This window comes from Equus caballus, chromosome 10 (genome assembly GCF_041296265.1).
Source record: "Equus caballus isolate H_3958 breed thoroughbred chromosome 10, TB-T2T, whole genome shotgun sequence".
In the NCBI taxonomy this organism is placed as follows: domain Eukaryota; kingdom Metazoa; phylum Chordata; class Mammalia; order Perissodactyla; family Equidae; genus Equus; species Equus caballus.
Window position 1 is genome coordinate 58,946,174 of NC_091693.1, and position 14,051 is coordinate 58,960,224.

Genomic DNA, 14,051 nt, shown 5'->3' on the forward strand with positions numbered 1-14,051 from the left:
ATGTGCATCCAGTCTTAACATGAGGTACTTTGTACTTCCCACCTTAGTACCTTCCACCTCATTGTGTGTGTGTGTGTGTTTGCATGACATGAGAGGCAGCAAAGTACAGTGGTTAAGAACCCATACTCAGGTACTAGACTGCAAAAAAGTTGGTTAATCTGTAAAATAGGAATAATAATGGGATGTTACCAATATCAAATGAGTGGTTGTTGTTAGGATTAAATGACTTATCATTGTAAAGTTCCGAGAACGGTGCCCAGCACATGAAAAGTACACAAAGGTGTTAGCTATTATTATATGTGTTCCCAAGGCAGACAACCTTTAAATATTAGGTTAGTTAAATATATCAAGGTAGATAAATATGAAATAAAAATTATATTCTTAAATCTAACAGATAACTAGTTTAAGATGCTTGCCCAAATTAATTAACCATTATTTTACTGTCTTTCCCCCAGATAAATGCTATTTTTATGAATTCCTGACTAGGAAATAATAAAAACCTCAATTTTCGGAATCTAAAAATGTTTTTCATTTTTTTATACTCTTACTTCAGAAATGAATTTTTAATTTTACATAAAAAATCATTTTTTGATAGCTGCCTCATATATGTTAATCTTCTCTTTTCTATAGAGCAAACGATAGGAAACTGGTTAATACAGGATCCATCCATCTACCTATGAATCCATTAACAAATATTTTCTGAGTCACTACAATGTATTTGGCCTTATGCTGTGAAGAAAATCTATACACTAGTTGTTCAAAGGGAAAAATACTGAAAAATTAGAAAACTGAGAATGGGATATTGAAGCCTATTGAGAATGAGAAAGCAACAGGAGAGAGAAGAAAAAACCTATTAAGTAAGTGAACTATCTCGGAATCAGTGAATTTAGAAGAGAAGGATCTTAAAGACATTATAGTCCAATGGTTCTTAATTTTTTAAAAGGCACCAAGACACTCAAGGGATAAGATACCATACAGTATTCACTTGTAACATATACCCTGAATAATGTGCCAACAAAGTTTTGTTGTAAATTATTATACTTAAATTCAACAAAGACCAAAAAAATAAATAACACATATATATAGTACGCAGAAAGGAAGGTGGAGAAGGTACTCCTAATAGTAATTTTAACTTCAATATTGAATTTAGTTCTTAGCTTCTTGGCAAAAAGCAAAAATGAACTCAGTATAGTTTTTTACTGTGTGATAAGTCTGGTTGTACTTTTTTTGGAAGTGGGAAGTTAAACAGCTTTTCTGGCATTAATTTTAAGAGAGCTTAATCATGTGGATCCTCAGGTAAAGAAAATTCAGTAACATCATGAATTTAACAAGAATTACCCAAAAGAAGCAAGAAGAAAAGCTTTTAATTCTCACTCAGACGGGCTATTAGATTAAAGTACAGGGTGATCACCTGGCTGCCCAGGAGAGCCCAGTTTACACCTATTATCCTGGCTTCAATATTAAGAGTGCTCCATTCCATTATCAGAAAGATCCAGGTTTGAATGATAAATTACGTTGTCACCTTATCTGTGGGGCACTTGGTTCCCCATAGGAACCAAGATATGTTGCTCTGTATTGATCTTGTTTGACAGAGGGAAGGACTTCACAAACAGTTTCCGCCAAATTTCAAGAAGAACTGGATGGCAACAATTTAAGACCCAAAGTAAATGAGGAGGTATGAAATATATCAAATATAATCTCTTTATATTAAAAAAACCATGCAATAACATCAGGAAACTCACGCTCAGAATTGAAAGCAATTCTTCAGTACCACATTCAGGTTTCAAACGCTCCTTGAACATTTTAACTGTTTGGTGCTTCAAATAGTAATAAGAGGCAATTCGGCCATATGTCAGAGGTTCAATGCTCCGATTATCCTATTTCAAAAGAAAGATCAAATGACATAAATGAAAAGTACAATAGAAATGGATACATTCATAAAATTAATAATTCATACTACAAATCACTATTGCAACAATTTCATTACAATTTTTGGTTATCATTAGAAGCAAAACCCCTGCTGTTAAAAAGCCAGGCAGTCTTTGCACTTGGAGTGTGTATGGCTGAGTCGTACCTCTCCAATTTCAATACAATAGGAATGTTCCAATTCAACCAGGGACTTCTCGACCAGATTGGACAGAAATTTGTTCACAGAATCATGGCTCACATCACTCAAATTGTAGTAGCTGGAAAACAAGCGAGGTCATTATTTGTTTCTAGATATATTCTATTAAAACTATCACTTCAATTTCACAGTGTTCTTTTCTTTTCAGAATTTCAAAAAACAATTATATTTCCAGTGAATTAAAGAAATAAAGCAACTGTGATCACCATTCCCATTTTACAGATCAAAAGCCCCATACCAAGGTTTGATGACAAGGATGAACAATGACAATGCATTAAAAACATGTGGGATAAGCAGATAAAATTCAGCATCATTTTAAAAAGATACTAACTTTCCAGTGTTAAAACTGGCATTACTTCAGATTACACATCTACAGCAAACTAAAATTATGCACCAGACTTAGAAAAGGTAAGAAGCATATAATAATATATTATTTACATTGATATATTAGTATATACATTTATATACATAAAATTCCCTTTTATGTATAAAAACCTATCCTCAGTAACTTTACAAAACTCACAGAACTATTGATTTGGGTGGTAGATGAGTTCTTTTAGGAAATTTAGTCAATTATCGTTCCCCTGGTGCTTAAGGAATAAATGTTATCTTCAAGATTGGAAGGGACATCATCAGGCTAAAAATAAAGTATTCTAACTAAGCTTCAATAGACAGAAAACACACAGGTTCAGCTCCAGATATTTTGCAAGTAAAAAACCTAAGGACATGCAATTCACCTGAATGCTCTTCCCTGTATCCCGGACAGGTTCTTGGTAAATCCCTAAGGTCACCAGGACTCTGCGCTTGGGAATAGACCCCAAAGCTGAGGGACTGTCCCCACAGGCATGGCAGTTCTTGAATTCCTGCTGAGTGAAGCCCGTACCCTATTCAGTATGGAGAGTTTACGCGGCCTACCTCTCCTTCCTCCATCCAAATCAACGAACAGAAGTGGAAAGTGGCCTCAGAGAACAGGCTCTTGTCACTGAAACCCCAGCACGAGGGTTTTACATCTGTACAAGAATAGAGGAGGGGGATTCTGACAGCCTCGGCAAAAGTGTTAACAATCTCAAATGGGAGAGGCCTAAAGGAAACCACAGTCTGAGAAGGATGAAGAAACATGTCAACATGGTGATCTTTTTTTTCTTCTTATTTTCAAAGGAAAAGGTTTTGGGTCAGTATACTACAAAAATTTCTTTATAAATACACAAAGCAGGAGCTAAATCACGGCAGGATATATTTTCATTACAAAAAGGAGTTAGCACAAATGGCAAGGTACACCCAAATATGAGAGTCTCCACTGAGTGAGGATCAATAACAGGCTATTTATTTGGGAAAATAACTATAAGTAATAATTATATGCTGAGGATTTGAATTTTCATAAAAAAGAAATACTTTTAATTTTAGTTTGTAGAGAAATTACTGCATTTCCTAGAAAAGCTCTTGTTTATAGAGCAAAATAAACAATATTTATCAATGAACACATAAATAAGTATTGAAACCAGGGCTGTTATTAATTTAAACAAGATGTACAGACTTTCATCTAATCAGGCACACACGAAAGAGAAAAACCAGCATTAGAAACCTTTAGAAAATATTTCCTTTATCCTGAAAAATGACTAAGAAGGAATATTTAGTTAGAATAATGTATTCTGCTTTAGAGGTGAAAATAAAAATTCTGGACATTCAAAGCCCCATAAAAAAGACAGATCCCCAAAGCCAGTCCAAATTATTAACAATATTTTTTGTCTTTCATTTTCTTCCAGCAAATGAAATTTATCAGCCAAACTTTCTGCAATGTAAGTGCTTACTTTATATTCACATTCTTTTGGCTTGCTAAGCCTATAAATTTTCCAACACTATTTTTAGCTGTCTGGACTAAGACATAGTTGATAAAGTTATTTCTAAATTGAAAACACTAGTGAAAATGTGCCCAGGACACTGAATAAGTAGTACCATTTGTAAAGCAAGAATCAAACTATTCTTTATGCAATTAAAATTACAGAAAGAAGATATTATGAAAATAATATTACTGTGAAACAAAAAGTTAAAATTCCATTTTTAACTCTAAATTTATTAGGTAATTTGAAAAAAAAATCTCATGGATGCTGCTGCTGATTACCACCAGTCATTCTCCTACAAATATAACTGGAAGGCCAATTTTACCATTTTATGCTTTAATGAATAAATTTGGTACACTTACAAAAAATAAACCATTAATGATAAACACTTGCCTTCAACAAACAGGTTCTTTTTTATATTTATTTTATTCACTGTTTTAGGTATATATTAAGATATATTTTGATGGGCTAATATCCTGTCTAAAGTTTGTTTATTTAAGTCTACTGGGACTTTTTTAAAGTTAATTTGTAGCTTTTATCCAGATAAAGTACAGTCAGGGTAAACATTTAAAATAAGTTGCAAGAAATAAAAAATTAAGGGAAATTATATCTCTAAGACTACAACAAATTATCTGTTGACTACATTAAAATATTATTCATAATCTAACTTGCTAAAAGTTAACAGATTTTTTTGAGGAGAATAACATGAAAAATTTCCATCGATATTTATTAATATACTTGTTCTTTTCTAATGTGCTCATCAACATTCTTATTGACTTCCATAATAGAAGAAATGCAAAATTCATTTTAAGTAATTGAATTGATATTCAATCTATTCAATATTAATACTCTTATCCTTATGATACCTGGGGATAATCTAGAATTTTAAAAACATCACTAAAATTGTTTTCCTCAGGTATTCTAGTATATACAAGTGGTAACTTTTATTTATTTATTTATTTTTAAAGTGACGGCTTAAAAATAGAGAATGCTAGTTGAAATATTACATTCAAGAATAAAATAGTAAAATCTTAATCATTAAAAATTTGTCTCTTATGCAGCCAACACACACACTAAATAAAATGCATTTATTTTTGTTAGTGATATAACTTCACTGATTTATACTAAGCATCATTCTTCGCTAATGTTTGGACTGATTCTAAGGTTACTTAAAACATTTACAAATCATTATAAAAGATATTGATACATCTTAATTAGATTTTCAAGACACTGTAAAATAATAAACTGAATATAAATGGAATTATTTTTTACATCACAAAATTGAGAGATAATATATTCTGAATATATTTTAGATTATATAAAAGAATATTTAGACTACAAAAAAGAATAGAGTTTATATTTATATGATCTTTATTAGTAGCATTAGCAGGACTTTGTTTCTATCACGTGAACTGTTCAGCCACTGAGCAATTTCTAGCCTAAATAATTATAAGCCTTTAGCTTAAAATGTTACATATCATTAATTTCAATAATTACTTTACTAACTTGAAAAAGCATGCAACAGCTAAGTAAAAAGGTCTGTTTTCATGTTGCACTCTCCACAGTATAAAATTTATAATTTCCTGGTTATTTAAACAGAAATATTACACAACTGTTCACGGAGAAAGGATACAACGTTGTCTCATGCTTGCTGCATTGAATCATCAAGTCATTATCTTCTCTTTGCCATAAACAGACAGCCTACCTTTTTGTCAGCACGATATTTCATTTATTTCACAGAGAAACCCAGTTTCACAATAATTGACTTGTCAGAAGCTCTAATTTATGAGGCTGAGCTCTGTAAGATTTCTCTATATTGGACTCAACCTGCACACAAGCAGGGTTGAATATTTACAATGCTGTTAACAGGTGCTGAGTTGTTTAATGATTCTAATAGCCAGAAGCGTACTGAGAAAGCCAGTGGGATCACAATTACAGGCTGTTTGAACACAACAATTACTAGTCCCCTGAGAGGTGTGAAAGTCAAAGGCAGTTTGATACTGACAGCATCTAGCACATGGGCTAGACAAGCTAACTTCTATTAGCAGTCCATTGGGGAAAAGTCATAACAAATCTCTCCCTGTCATAAAAATTTACAAAGTTCATTAAATTTTAACTATCAAAAAGTAAAACAACTTTTAAAAAATTATCTTTAAAAGATTTTATCAAAGGACAAACAAGAATGTGACACATGAAACCTTAAATTATCTTCTTCCAACCTTAATAAGGATGAAATTTCACCAGTTGAAAATAAAAGAGATTTTATTGAAATGTAAAACACAGATAAAGCTACACCCAAACAGTCTGGATTTAGTGTACATAGCGGCAGCCATATCCTGTTTGGTTTATGTAAACCTGGCCAGAGATCTCCCTGGGAAATTTCTCATCAGTATTGAGGCGCCGCTGCTATAACTGTCAGTACTGGGAAGTCATTTGTTACAGCACCATGTTTTTTATGTTCGGATTATGCAGCAGTAATAATGACAGAAATAATGAAAGTGGTTGCAGGGACAGCTGAAATCACCACAACATTTTTTGTCCCAGAAATATTTAAAAGCTATCTCAAGGGAAAAGTGAGAGTAAAATTGAACATACAAATTGAATCCAGAACTCAATTTGGAATATATTATATTTCATAATGCACTAGTACATGTGTTTATATATATGTGAACGAACGTACACATATTTATGTGTCTACACATATTTATACATAAAATATGTATCTTTATATGCATATATGTATATATACATGTCTCTCTCTCTCTCACACACACACACACACACACACACAAAAGAATATAAACACACATATAGAGAAAACCCAGGACCAGTGGCTGAAATCTTTGTCAATATAAGCGTTTCTTTTGGTGATGGTGTGGTGGGGGTATGATTCAATGAAGGGGGTTGGAGAATTCGGTCATATTTATTTATCTATATATGACTGTATTTTGAAAATGGTCTTTGTCTTTTCTATTTTAAATAAACCTCAGTGTCTTCTTGTTACACACACAAGCACGCACACAAGAGTGCACATACGCCCCTCCAACCCAACCAAAAGTCAAATCTTAATTTCTGGCTCTTCATGATAGGGAGTGTCAAAGATAAATTAAAACTACGCATTATACAAGCTCATCATTTGAGACAATGATTTTAGCCTTCTTAAAACTTTTACAGATATAAAAATAAGGAGGAAAAATTTACCAATTTCCTGAGCTCCTGTGCCTTTCTTCGCTTCCAACTTTGGGGAAAGGTGATGTTAGCACAGACAATAATAAAAAGATATAATCAAGGAAAGAAGAAAAGAAAGAACATTGCAGGGCTTGTCCATAGCAGACTAAGTAAAATATGAAATTTTTAAATTTATTTAAGCACAATTTCCTATTTCACTAAAACTGACAATTTTTTTTTTTGTATCAAATGAACAAAAGTGTTATATATTTAGAATTAGTGTGGTAGAGTTTCCACCAAAAATAGATTTTCCAACATAGCAGTGAATAGAGAAGTGGACAGGGAGTGTGGCTATTTGAGTTCTGGACCTGATAATGAGTCCAGTGACAGAGAATGTGGTCTTTGGAGCCAGTGGCTGCCTCTGCCACTCAGGAGCTGTGCCAACGTGGGCAAGTAGCATAATCTCCCTGGGATTCAGCTCCTTTATGTATAAAATGGGGATCAAAACAGTACTAAATGAGTAAAGTTTTTGAAACAGTATCTCAAATATAGTAGATGCTCAATAAATAATATTAGCGTAGTTTTTGTTTCCCACTTTACTAATTTCAATTCCCATTTTTATAAATTCCTCTTTGCTTTTATTTATGTTTTGCTAACTTTCTTCATCTAGTTCCTCGAGGCGGATGCTTGCTTATTTTACTTTCAAGCATTCAGTTGCCTGTAGGTGCTCGAAAGATATGAATGTTCCTTGGAATTGTGCTTTGATTGGAATTTATAGGTTTTGTTATGTAACACTCTTATTTTTGTATACCTCTAGTCTGTAACTTTTTAAAAAATTTCATCTTTCACCAAAATAAAAGTACTTAAATCCTAAGCAGTGCGATTTATTTTTTTGCCATCCTTTTTATTGTTTATCTCTGGTTTCATTACATTATACACTGAAAAGATGGCCTTATGATCTCTACATTTTGAAATATACTGAGTTGTTCTTTGTGGTCCAGTATATGGTACATTTTTATAAATAAATTTCCGTGATATATTTGCAAGTATGATAATTGTTTTGGGAGGGTACACAAAAAGATATACACATATTCAAGGAAATTGTACACTACTATAACTTTTTAGTGCCTGTTCTTGTTATTGACATGAATGGTTCTTTGTCCTTTTCAATCTTTTTTGCCCTGAATTTCATTTCGTCTGATTTTAATTCTGCAGCTACTGCTTTCTTTTTGTTATTCTCCATGTCTTCATTCAATCCTTAATTTCCTTTTTTTTTTTAAAGATTGGCACCTGAGCTAACAACTGTTGCCAATCTTCTTTTTTTTTCTGCTTTATCTCCTCAAATCCCCCCGGTACATAGTTGTATCTTAGTTGCAGGTCCTTCTAGTTGTGGCATGTGGGACACTGCCTCAACGTGGCCTGACGAGCGGTGCCATGTCCGCGCCCAGGATCCGAACCAGCGAAACCCTGGGCAGCCGCAGCAGAGTGCGCGAACTTAACCACTTGGCCATGGGGCTGCCCCCTAATCCTTAATTTTCAACTTTTCTGTATCATTTTGATTTAATATATAAATCATATATATCATTGCTTATAAATCATGTTTAGCTGGATTTAAAAAAAATCAATACGAGAATTTCTGTCTTTCAACAGCAAAATTTAAATCATTTATAACAACTTATGATTCTAATTGACCTGACCCATGATATGAATAGATCCTATCAGCCCTCTGCTCAAAACCCTACAATGGTTCTCATTTCACCCAGAAAGAAAATCTAAGGCCTTATTATGGCCTCTAAGATCCCACATGACCTGTTCTACCACCCAACCCCCAACAACCCTAACCTTATCTCCTGTTGTTCTGCACCCTCACTTATTCCACTTCAGTTACACTTTGCCCTCACTGTGCCTTGAATACACCAGACATGCCTGCCTTGGAAGCTCTCCTGTTCCCCTGGCCTGAAAAGCTGTTCCCCAGATATTCCTGCAGCCAACCTTCTTATCTCTTTCAAGTCTTTGTTCAAATGGCAGTATCCTTTTTAATTTTTTGAACAATACAGTATGGTTAACTATAGTCACCATGCTGTATATTAGCTCCCCAGAACTTACTTATCTTATTTATAACTGAAAGTTTGTACCCATGACCAACATCTCCTCAACTCCCCTTCAGCACCTCTAATTAGGCCCACTCTGACTCCCTATTTAATACTGTAATTCCTCCCACTTGACCCTCTGGCTCTCCCAGTCTTCCTTACGTTGTTCTCTTTTTTCTCCAAGCACTCATCACTTTATACTTTTAAATTTACCGTCTCTGCTAAAAGAACATGAGTGCCGTGAAAACAGAAATTTTTCTGATTAGTTTACTAATACATCTTTAAAATTCCTAGAATAGCGCCTGGCACTTAAGAGGCACTCAATAGATGTTTACTGAATTAAGGAATACAGATTTAATTTTTAAATGCTTATACTTGACCATATTAAGTAGATTTTATGAATTTTGAGACTAGATATTATTACTCATGTTGCTATTACCTTCCAACAGAACCTAATCATAGCTTTTTTTTTTTTTTTTTGCTAATCATAGCTTTTATTATTGAGATACAATTGACATATAACACTATATTAGTTTTAGGTGTACAACATAATTATTTGATATATACATATATTACAAAATGATCACCACAATAAGTTCAGTTAACATCCATCACCACACAGTTACAATTTTTTTCTTGTGATTAGAACTTTTTAAGGTCTACTCTCTTAGCAACTTTCAAATATGCAATACAGTATTAACTATAGTCACCATGTTGTACACTACATCCCCAGACTTATTTATTTTATAACTGGAATTTTGTACCTTTTGACCAGCTTCATCCATTTTGCCTACCCCACCCCCTACCTCTGGCAACCACCAATCTGTTCTCTCTATCTATGAGATTGGTTTTTTATTTTAGATTCCAGATATAAGTGAGATGATATAATACTTGTCTTTCTCTCTGACTTATTTCACTTAGCATAATGCCCTCAAGGTCCATCCGGGTTGTCGCAAATGGCAAGATTTCCTTCTTTTTTATTCCAGTGTGTGTGTGTGTGTATATATATATATATACGTACATGTATACACAGACACACACCACATTTTCTTTATCCATTCACCTGCTGATGGACACTTAGGTTATTTCCGTGTCTTGGCTCTTATAAATAATGCTGCAATAAACATGAGGGTGCAGATAGCTTTTTGAGAGTGATTGTGTTTTCTCTGGATAAATACCCAGAAGCGGAATTGCTGAATCATATACTAGTTCTATTTTTAATTTTTTGAGGAACCTCTATGTTGTCTTCCGTAGTGGCTGGACCAATTTGCATTCTTACCAACAGTACACAAGGGTTCCCTTTTCTCCACATCCTCGCCAGCACTTGTTCTCTCTTGTCTTTTTGATAATAGCCATTCTAACAGGTGTGAGGTGATATCTCATTGTGGTTTTGATTTGTATTTCCCTGATGATTAGTGATGTTGAGCATTTTTTCATGTACCTGTTGACCATTTGGATATCTTCTTTGGAAAAACCTCTATTCAGATCCTCTGCCCATTTTTTAATCAGATGGTTTTTTTCCTATTGAGTTGTATGAATTTCTTATATATTTTGGATATTAACCCCTTATCAGACATATGATTTGCAAATATTTTCTCCCATTCCATAGGTTGTCTTTTCATTTTGTTGATGGTTTCCTTTACTATACAGAAGCTTTTCAGTTACACGTAGTTCCCACCTGTTCATTGTTGCTTTAGTTGCCTTTGCTTTTGGTGTCAAATCCAAAAAATCACTGCCAAGATTGATATAAGTGAGCTTATCGCCTATGTTTTCTTTGAGGACTTTCACAGTTTCAGGTCTTACCTTCAGGTCTTTGATCCATTTTGAGTAGATTTTTGTGTATGGTGTAAGATAGTGGTGCAGTTTCATTCTTTGGCCTGTGGCTGCCCAGTTTTCCCAGCACCATTTACTGGAGAGATTGTCTTTTCCCCCATTGTATATTGTTGCAGATTAATTGATCCTATATGCGTGGTCTATCTGGATTTCCTATTCTGTTCCATTGATCTAGGTGTCTGTTTTTATGACAGTATCATACATTTTTTTGTTTTTTTGGTGAGGAAGATCGGCCTTGAGCTAACAGCAGTTGCCAATTTTGCTTGAGGAAGATTGTTGCTGAACTAACATCTGTGCCAATCTTCCTTTATTTTATGTGGGATGCCACCACAGTGTGACTTGACAAGTGGTGCCAGGTCCACAGGTGGGATCCAAACCTGCAAACCCCAGGACACTGAAGTGGAGTGTGTGAACTTAACCACTATGCCACTAGGCCAGCCCCTCAGTGTCAGACTGTTTTGATTATTATAGCTTTCTAATATAGTTTGAAATCAGGAAGTGCGATACACGTCTAGCTTTGTTCTTCTTTCTCAAGATTGCTTTGGCTATTTGGGGTCTTTTGTGGTTCCATATGAATTTTAGGATTGTTCTATTTCTGTGAAAAATGCCATCATAGCTATGCTTTTTTTTAAATTTATTTATTGTTGTACCTATTCTGGACTGATTAATTCAGATGGCAACAGCTTGGGCATAGGTTTCTACTTCTGAATAACAATGACAGTCTTACTCTTAACCTAGCCAGGTATCTCAAAATACACAAAGGTGGGTACTAAAGGAACTGGCACACTTGATACGGATGGTCAAGAGTGGATAAACCACCCCCTCCCAAAAATTAATTGAAGTGCATTTATCAATATATGACTGGACTTTTAAGACTGTTAGAGCTTGGCTGGCTTTAAGGGCTGGGGAGGGCAACGCAGGCAGGAAGAAGAGTGACAGTAAAAGCACGAAAATGAGAGGAACCTCTTACCCAGAGGTGGTGTGAATTAAAGTTTCCTTCAACCTATCTTTGCCCCTCTGGTGGTGGTAGTGGGGGATACCGAGCTCTCATCCATGGCAGCCCAGAGGGCAGGAAAAGCAGCTGCCGCAACTACTAAGTGCCCTAAGCCAACGGAACAAGATGATGTGTCCTTTGACCCCTGGTCCCAGAATTTCCTCCCAGCAAAGACAGCCATCAGATAAAGGAAGCAAGGCAATGTAAACTAAGGAACACTCACACTCACTCGCGTACATACAAGAACTACAATCATAAGAGCAGGAGATATCCTTAGTTGTCAATACGCAAGAAGTCCCCTGGCTCAGAAGCTCAGTAGCATTTCTTTAAGTTATAACCCAAATACATCCCCTCAAGATTTCATCTTTTTCCACTGCTAACCTCCCTAAACTTCTTGTTCTGTCCCTAATTAATACTGTTTCTTATATACTTATATACTTGTGTACTTAGATACTTGTTCACGTGGATTTTCTCACCATAATATTATTAAATAGAAGGTAGCTTGTAACCAGAGCAACAGGGAGTGATGCCTACTCCAGTTCCCTCTCAGCAGGACCCCTATTCCGATTGGCACCTCCAGCTGTGCTTTTGGCTCATCTCACTCTCATGGTTGAAAAAACGTAAAGTTGGACAGTCTCCCACTCATTATCTGAATGTAAAGACTTAATGCATTCTATGTCTACTAACTAAACCTTATCTAGCTCCCACAACCAACATAATACATCTAATTTCTGATCAGTACTATATGACAGTTGCAAATCAGGCTAGATTGGGGATAGACTAAAAGCAGAGTAAGCTGTTGGAGAACTAACTAAACAAGGGAAAAGAAAAATTAAAATGCAAATTTGAGGTTTGAGGTCAATGTAAACAGATGCAGAGTGCTAACATTAACAAAAGTAAGAAAGATGAGAGGAAGTTATTGCTAGATGACTAATCCAGTTTTAGACATGTTGAGTTTGAAATGATGGTGGGCAGCTCATGTGGCAACATTCAGAAGGCAGGTAGAGAATGAGATTGCATTTTGATAGAGAGCAGATTGGAGTAACATATTTTGGGGTTTTTCACATATAGGTGATATTTTAAATATAGAAGGGATCTCTAGAGAAGAACTTGATGATATTATGCATTGAGAAGAGCAAGACATCACTTCCACAGTATTCTTGCCCAAAAGGGCAGAACTTAAACTTAGGGATGAGGACACTTTAGTGGAACCCAAATTGAAGGACATTCTGTAAAATAACCAGCCAATATTCTTCTAAAGTGTCAAGGTTATGATGGACAAAGACCGAGGAAATATCACAGATTGGTATGAACTAAGGAGAAAGGACAACTAAATGCAATGCACGATACTAAATTGGATCCTGGACAGAAAACGGACATTGGTGGGATAATTGATGAAATCTGAATAAAGCCTGTGAACTAGTTAATAGTATTACATAAATCTTCATTTCCTGGTTTAGATAATTGTACTATGGTCATGTAAGATGTTGACGCTTGAGGAAGCTTTGTGAAGGATATGTAGTGCCTTTTTGTACTATTTTTGCAATTCTTTTAAAGTTTCAAATTGTTTTACAATAGTAAGTTAAAAATTTTTTTTAATTTAAGAAAAGGAGATGTACATACGAAGTTCAGTGTACCTGTGGATTCAATAGGAAACATAATTTGCTGAAGAATTCAATTTACCTCAGTGAATTATTCCCTTGTTTGCTAATGAGACGAGCTGACAGAAAGGATTAGGTTTTTAGTCTCTAAACTAGACTCTTTAGGATGGTATAGACCAGTAAACCAACCAGAAGGGAGTACAGGAAGAGCAGTTCACTCAGCAACATTAATTATGCTCTTCATAATTAATACAGAGCTTAGAAAGACTTTACTTCATGTGTTTGATTCTCAATATGGCCCTGTGAGCAATGCAGGCTATTCCTCACTTTCCAGATAAGGAAAGGGAAGCTGAGAGAGGTGAAATGACTCAAGGTCACAGTTAGTAAAAGGTGAAACAAGAA

The 14,051-nt window shown here is 34.8% G+C and overlaps 1 protein-coding gene across 1 annotated transcript in view; it reads right to left on the reverse strand.

Annotated features, from left to right (window-relative positions):
* The window catches only part of ASCC3 (activating signal cointegrator 1 complex subunit 3), a 336,776-nt gene that overhangs the window by 61,713 nt on the left and 261,012 nt on the right, over window positions 1–14,051 (reverse strand). The window contains exons 35-36 of the mRNA XM_001915668.6: window positions 2,075–2,186; window positions 1,743–1,877 (exon numbers count right to left, since the gene is read on the reverse strand). Of these exons, the coding sequence (XP_001915703.3) occupies window positions 1,743–1,877; window positions 2,075–2,186 (247 nt within the window). The remainder of the gene's footprint in view (window positions 1–1,742; window positions 1,878–2,074; window positions 2,187–14,051) is intronic.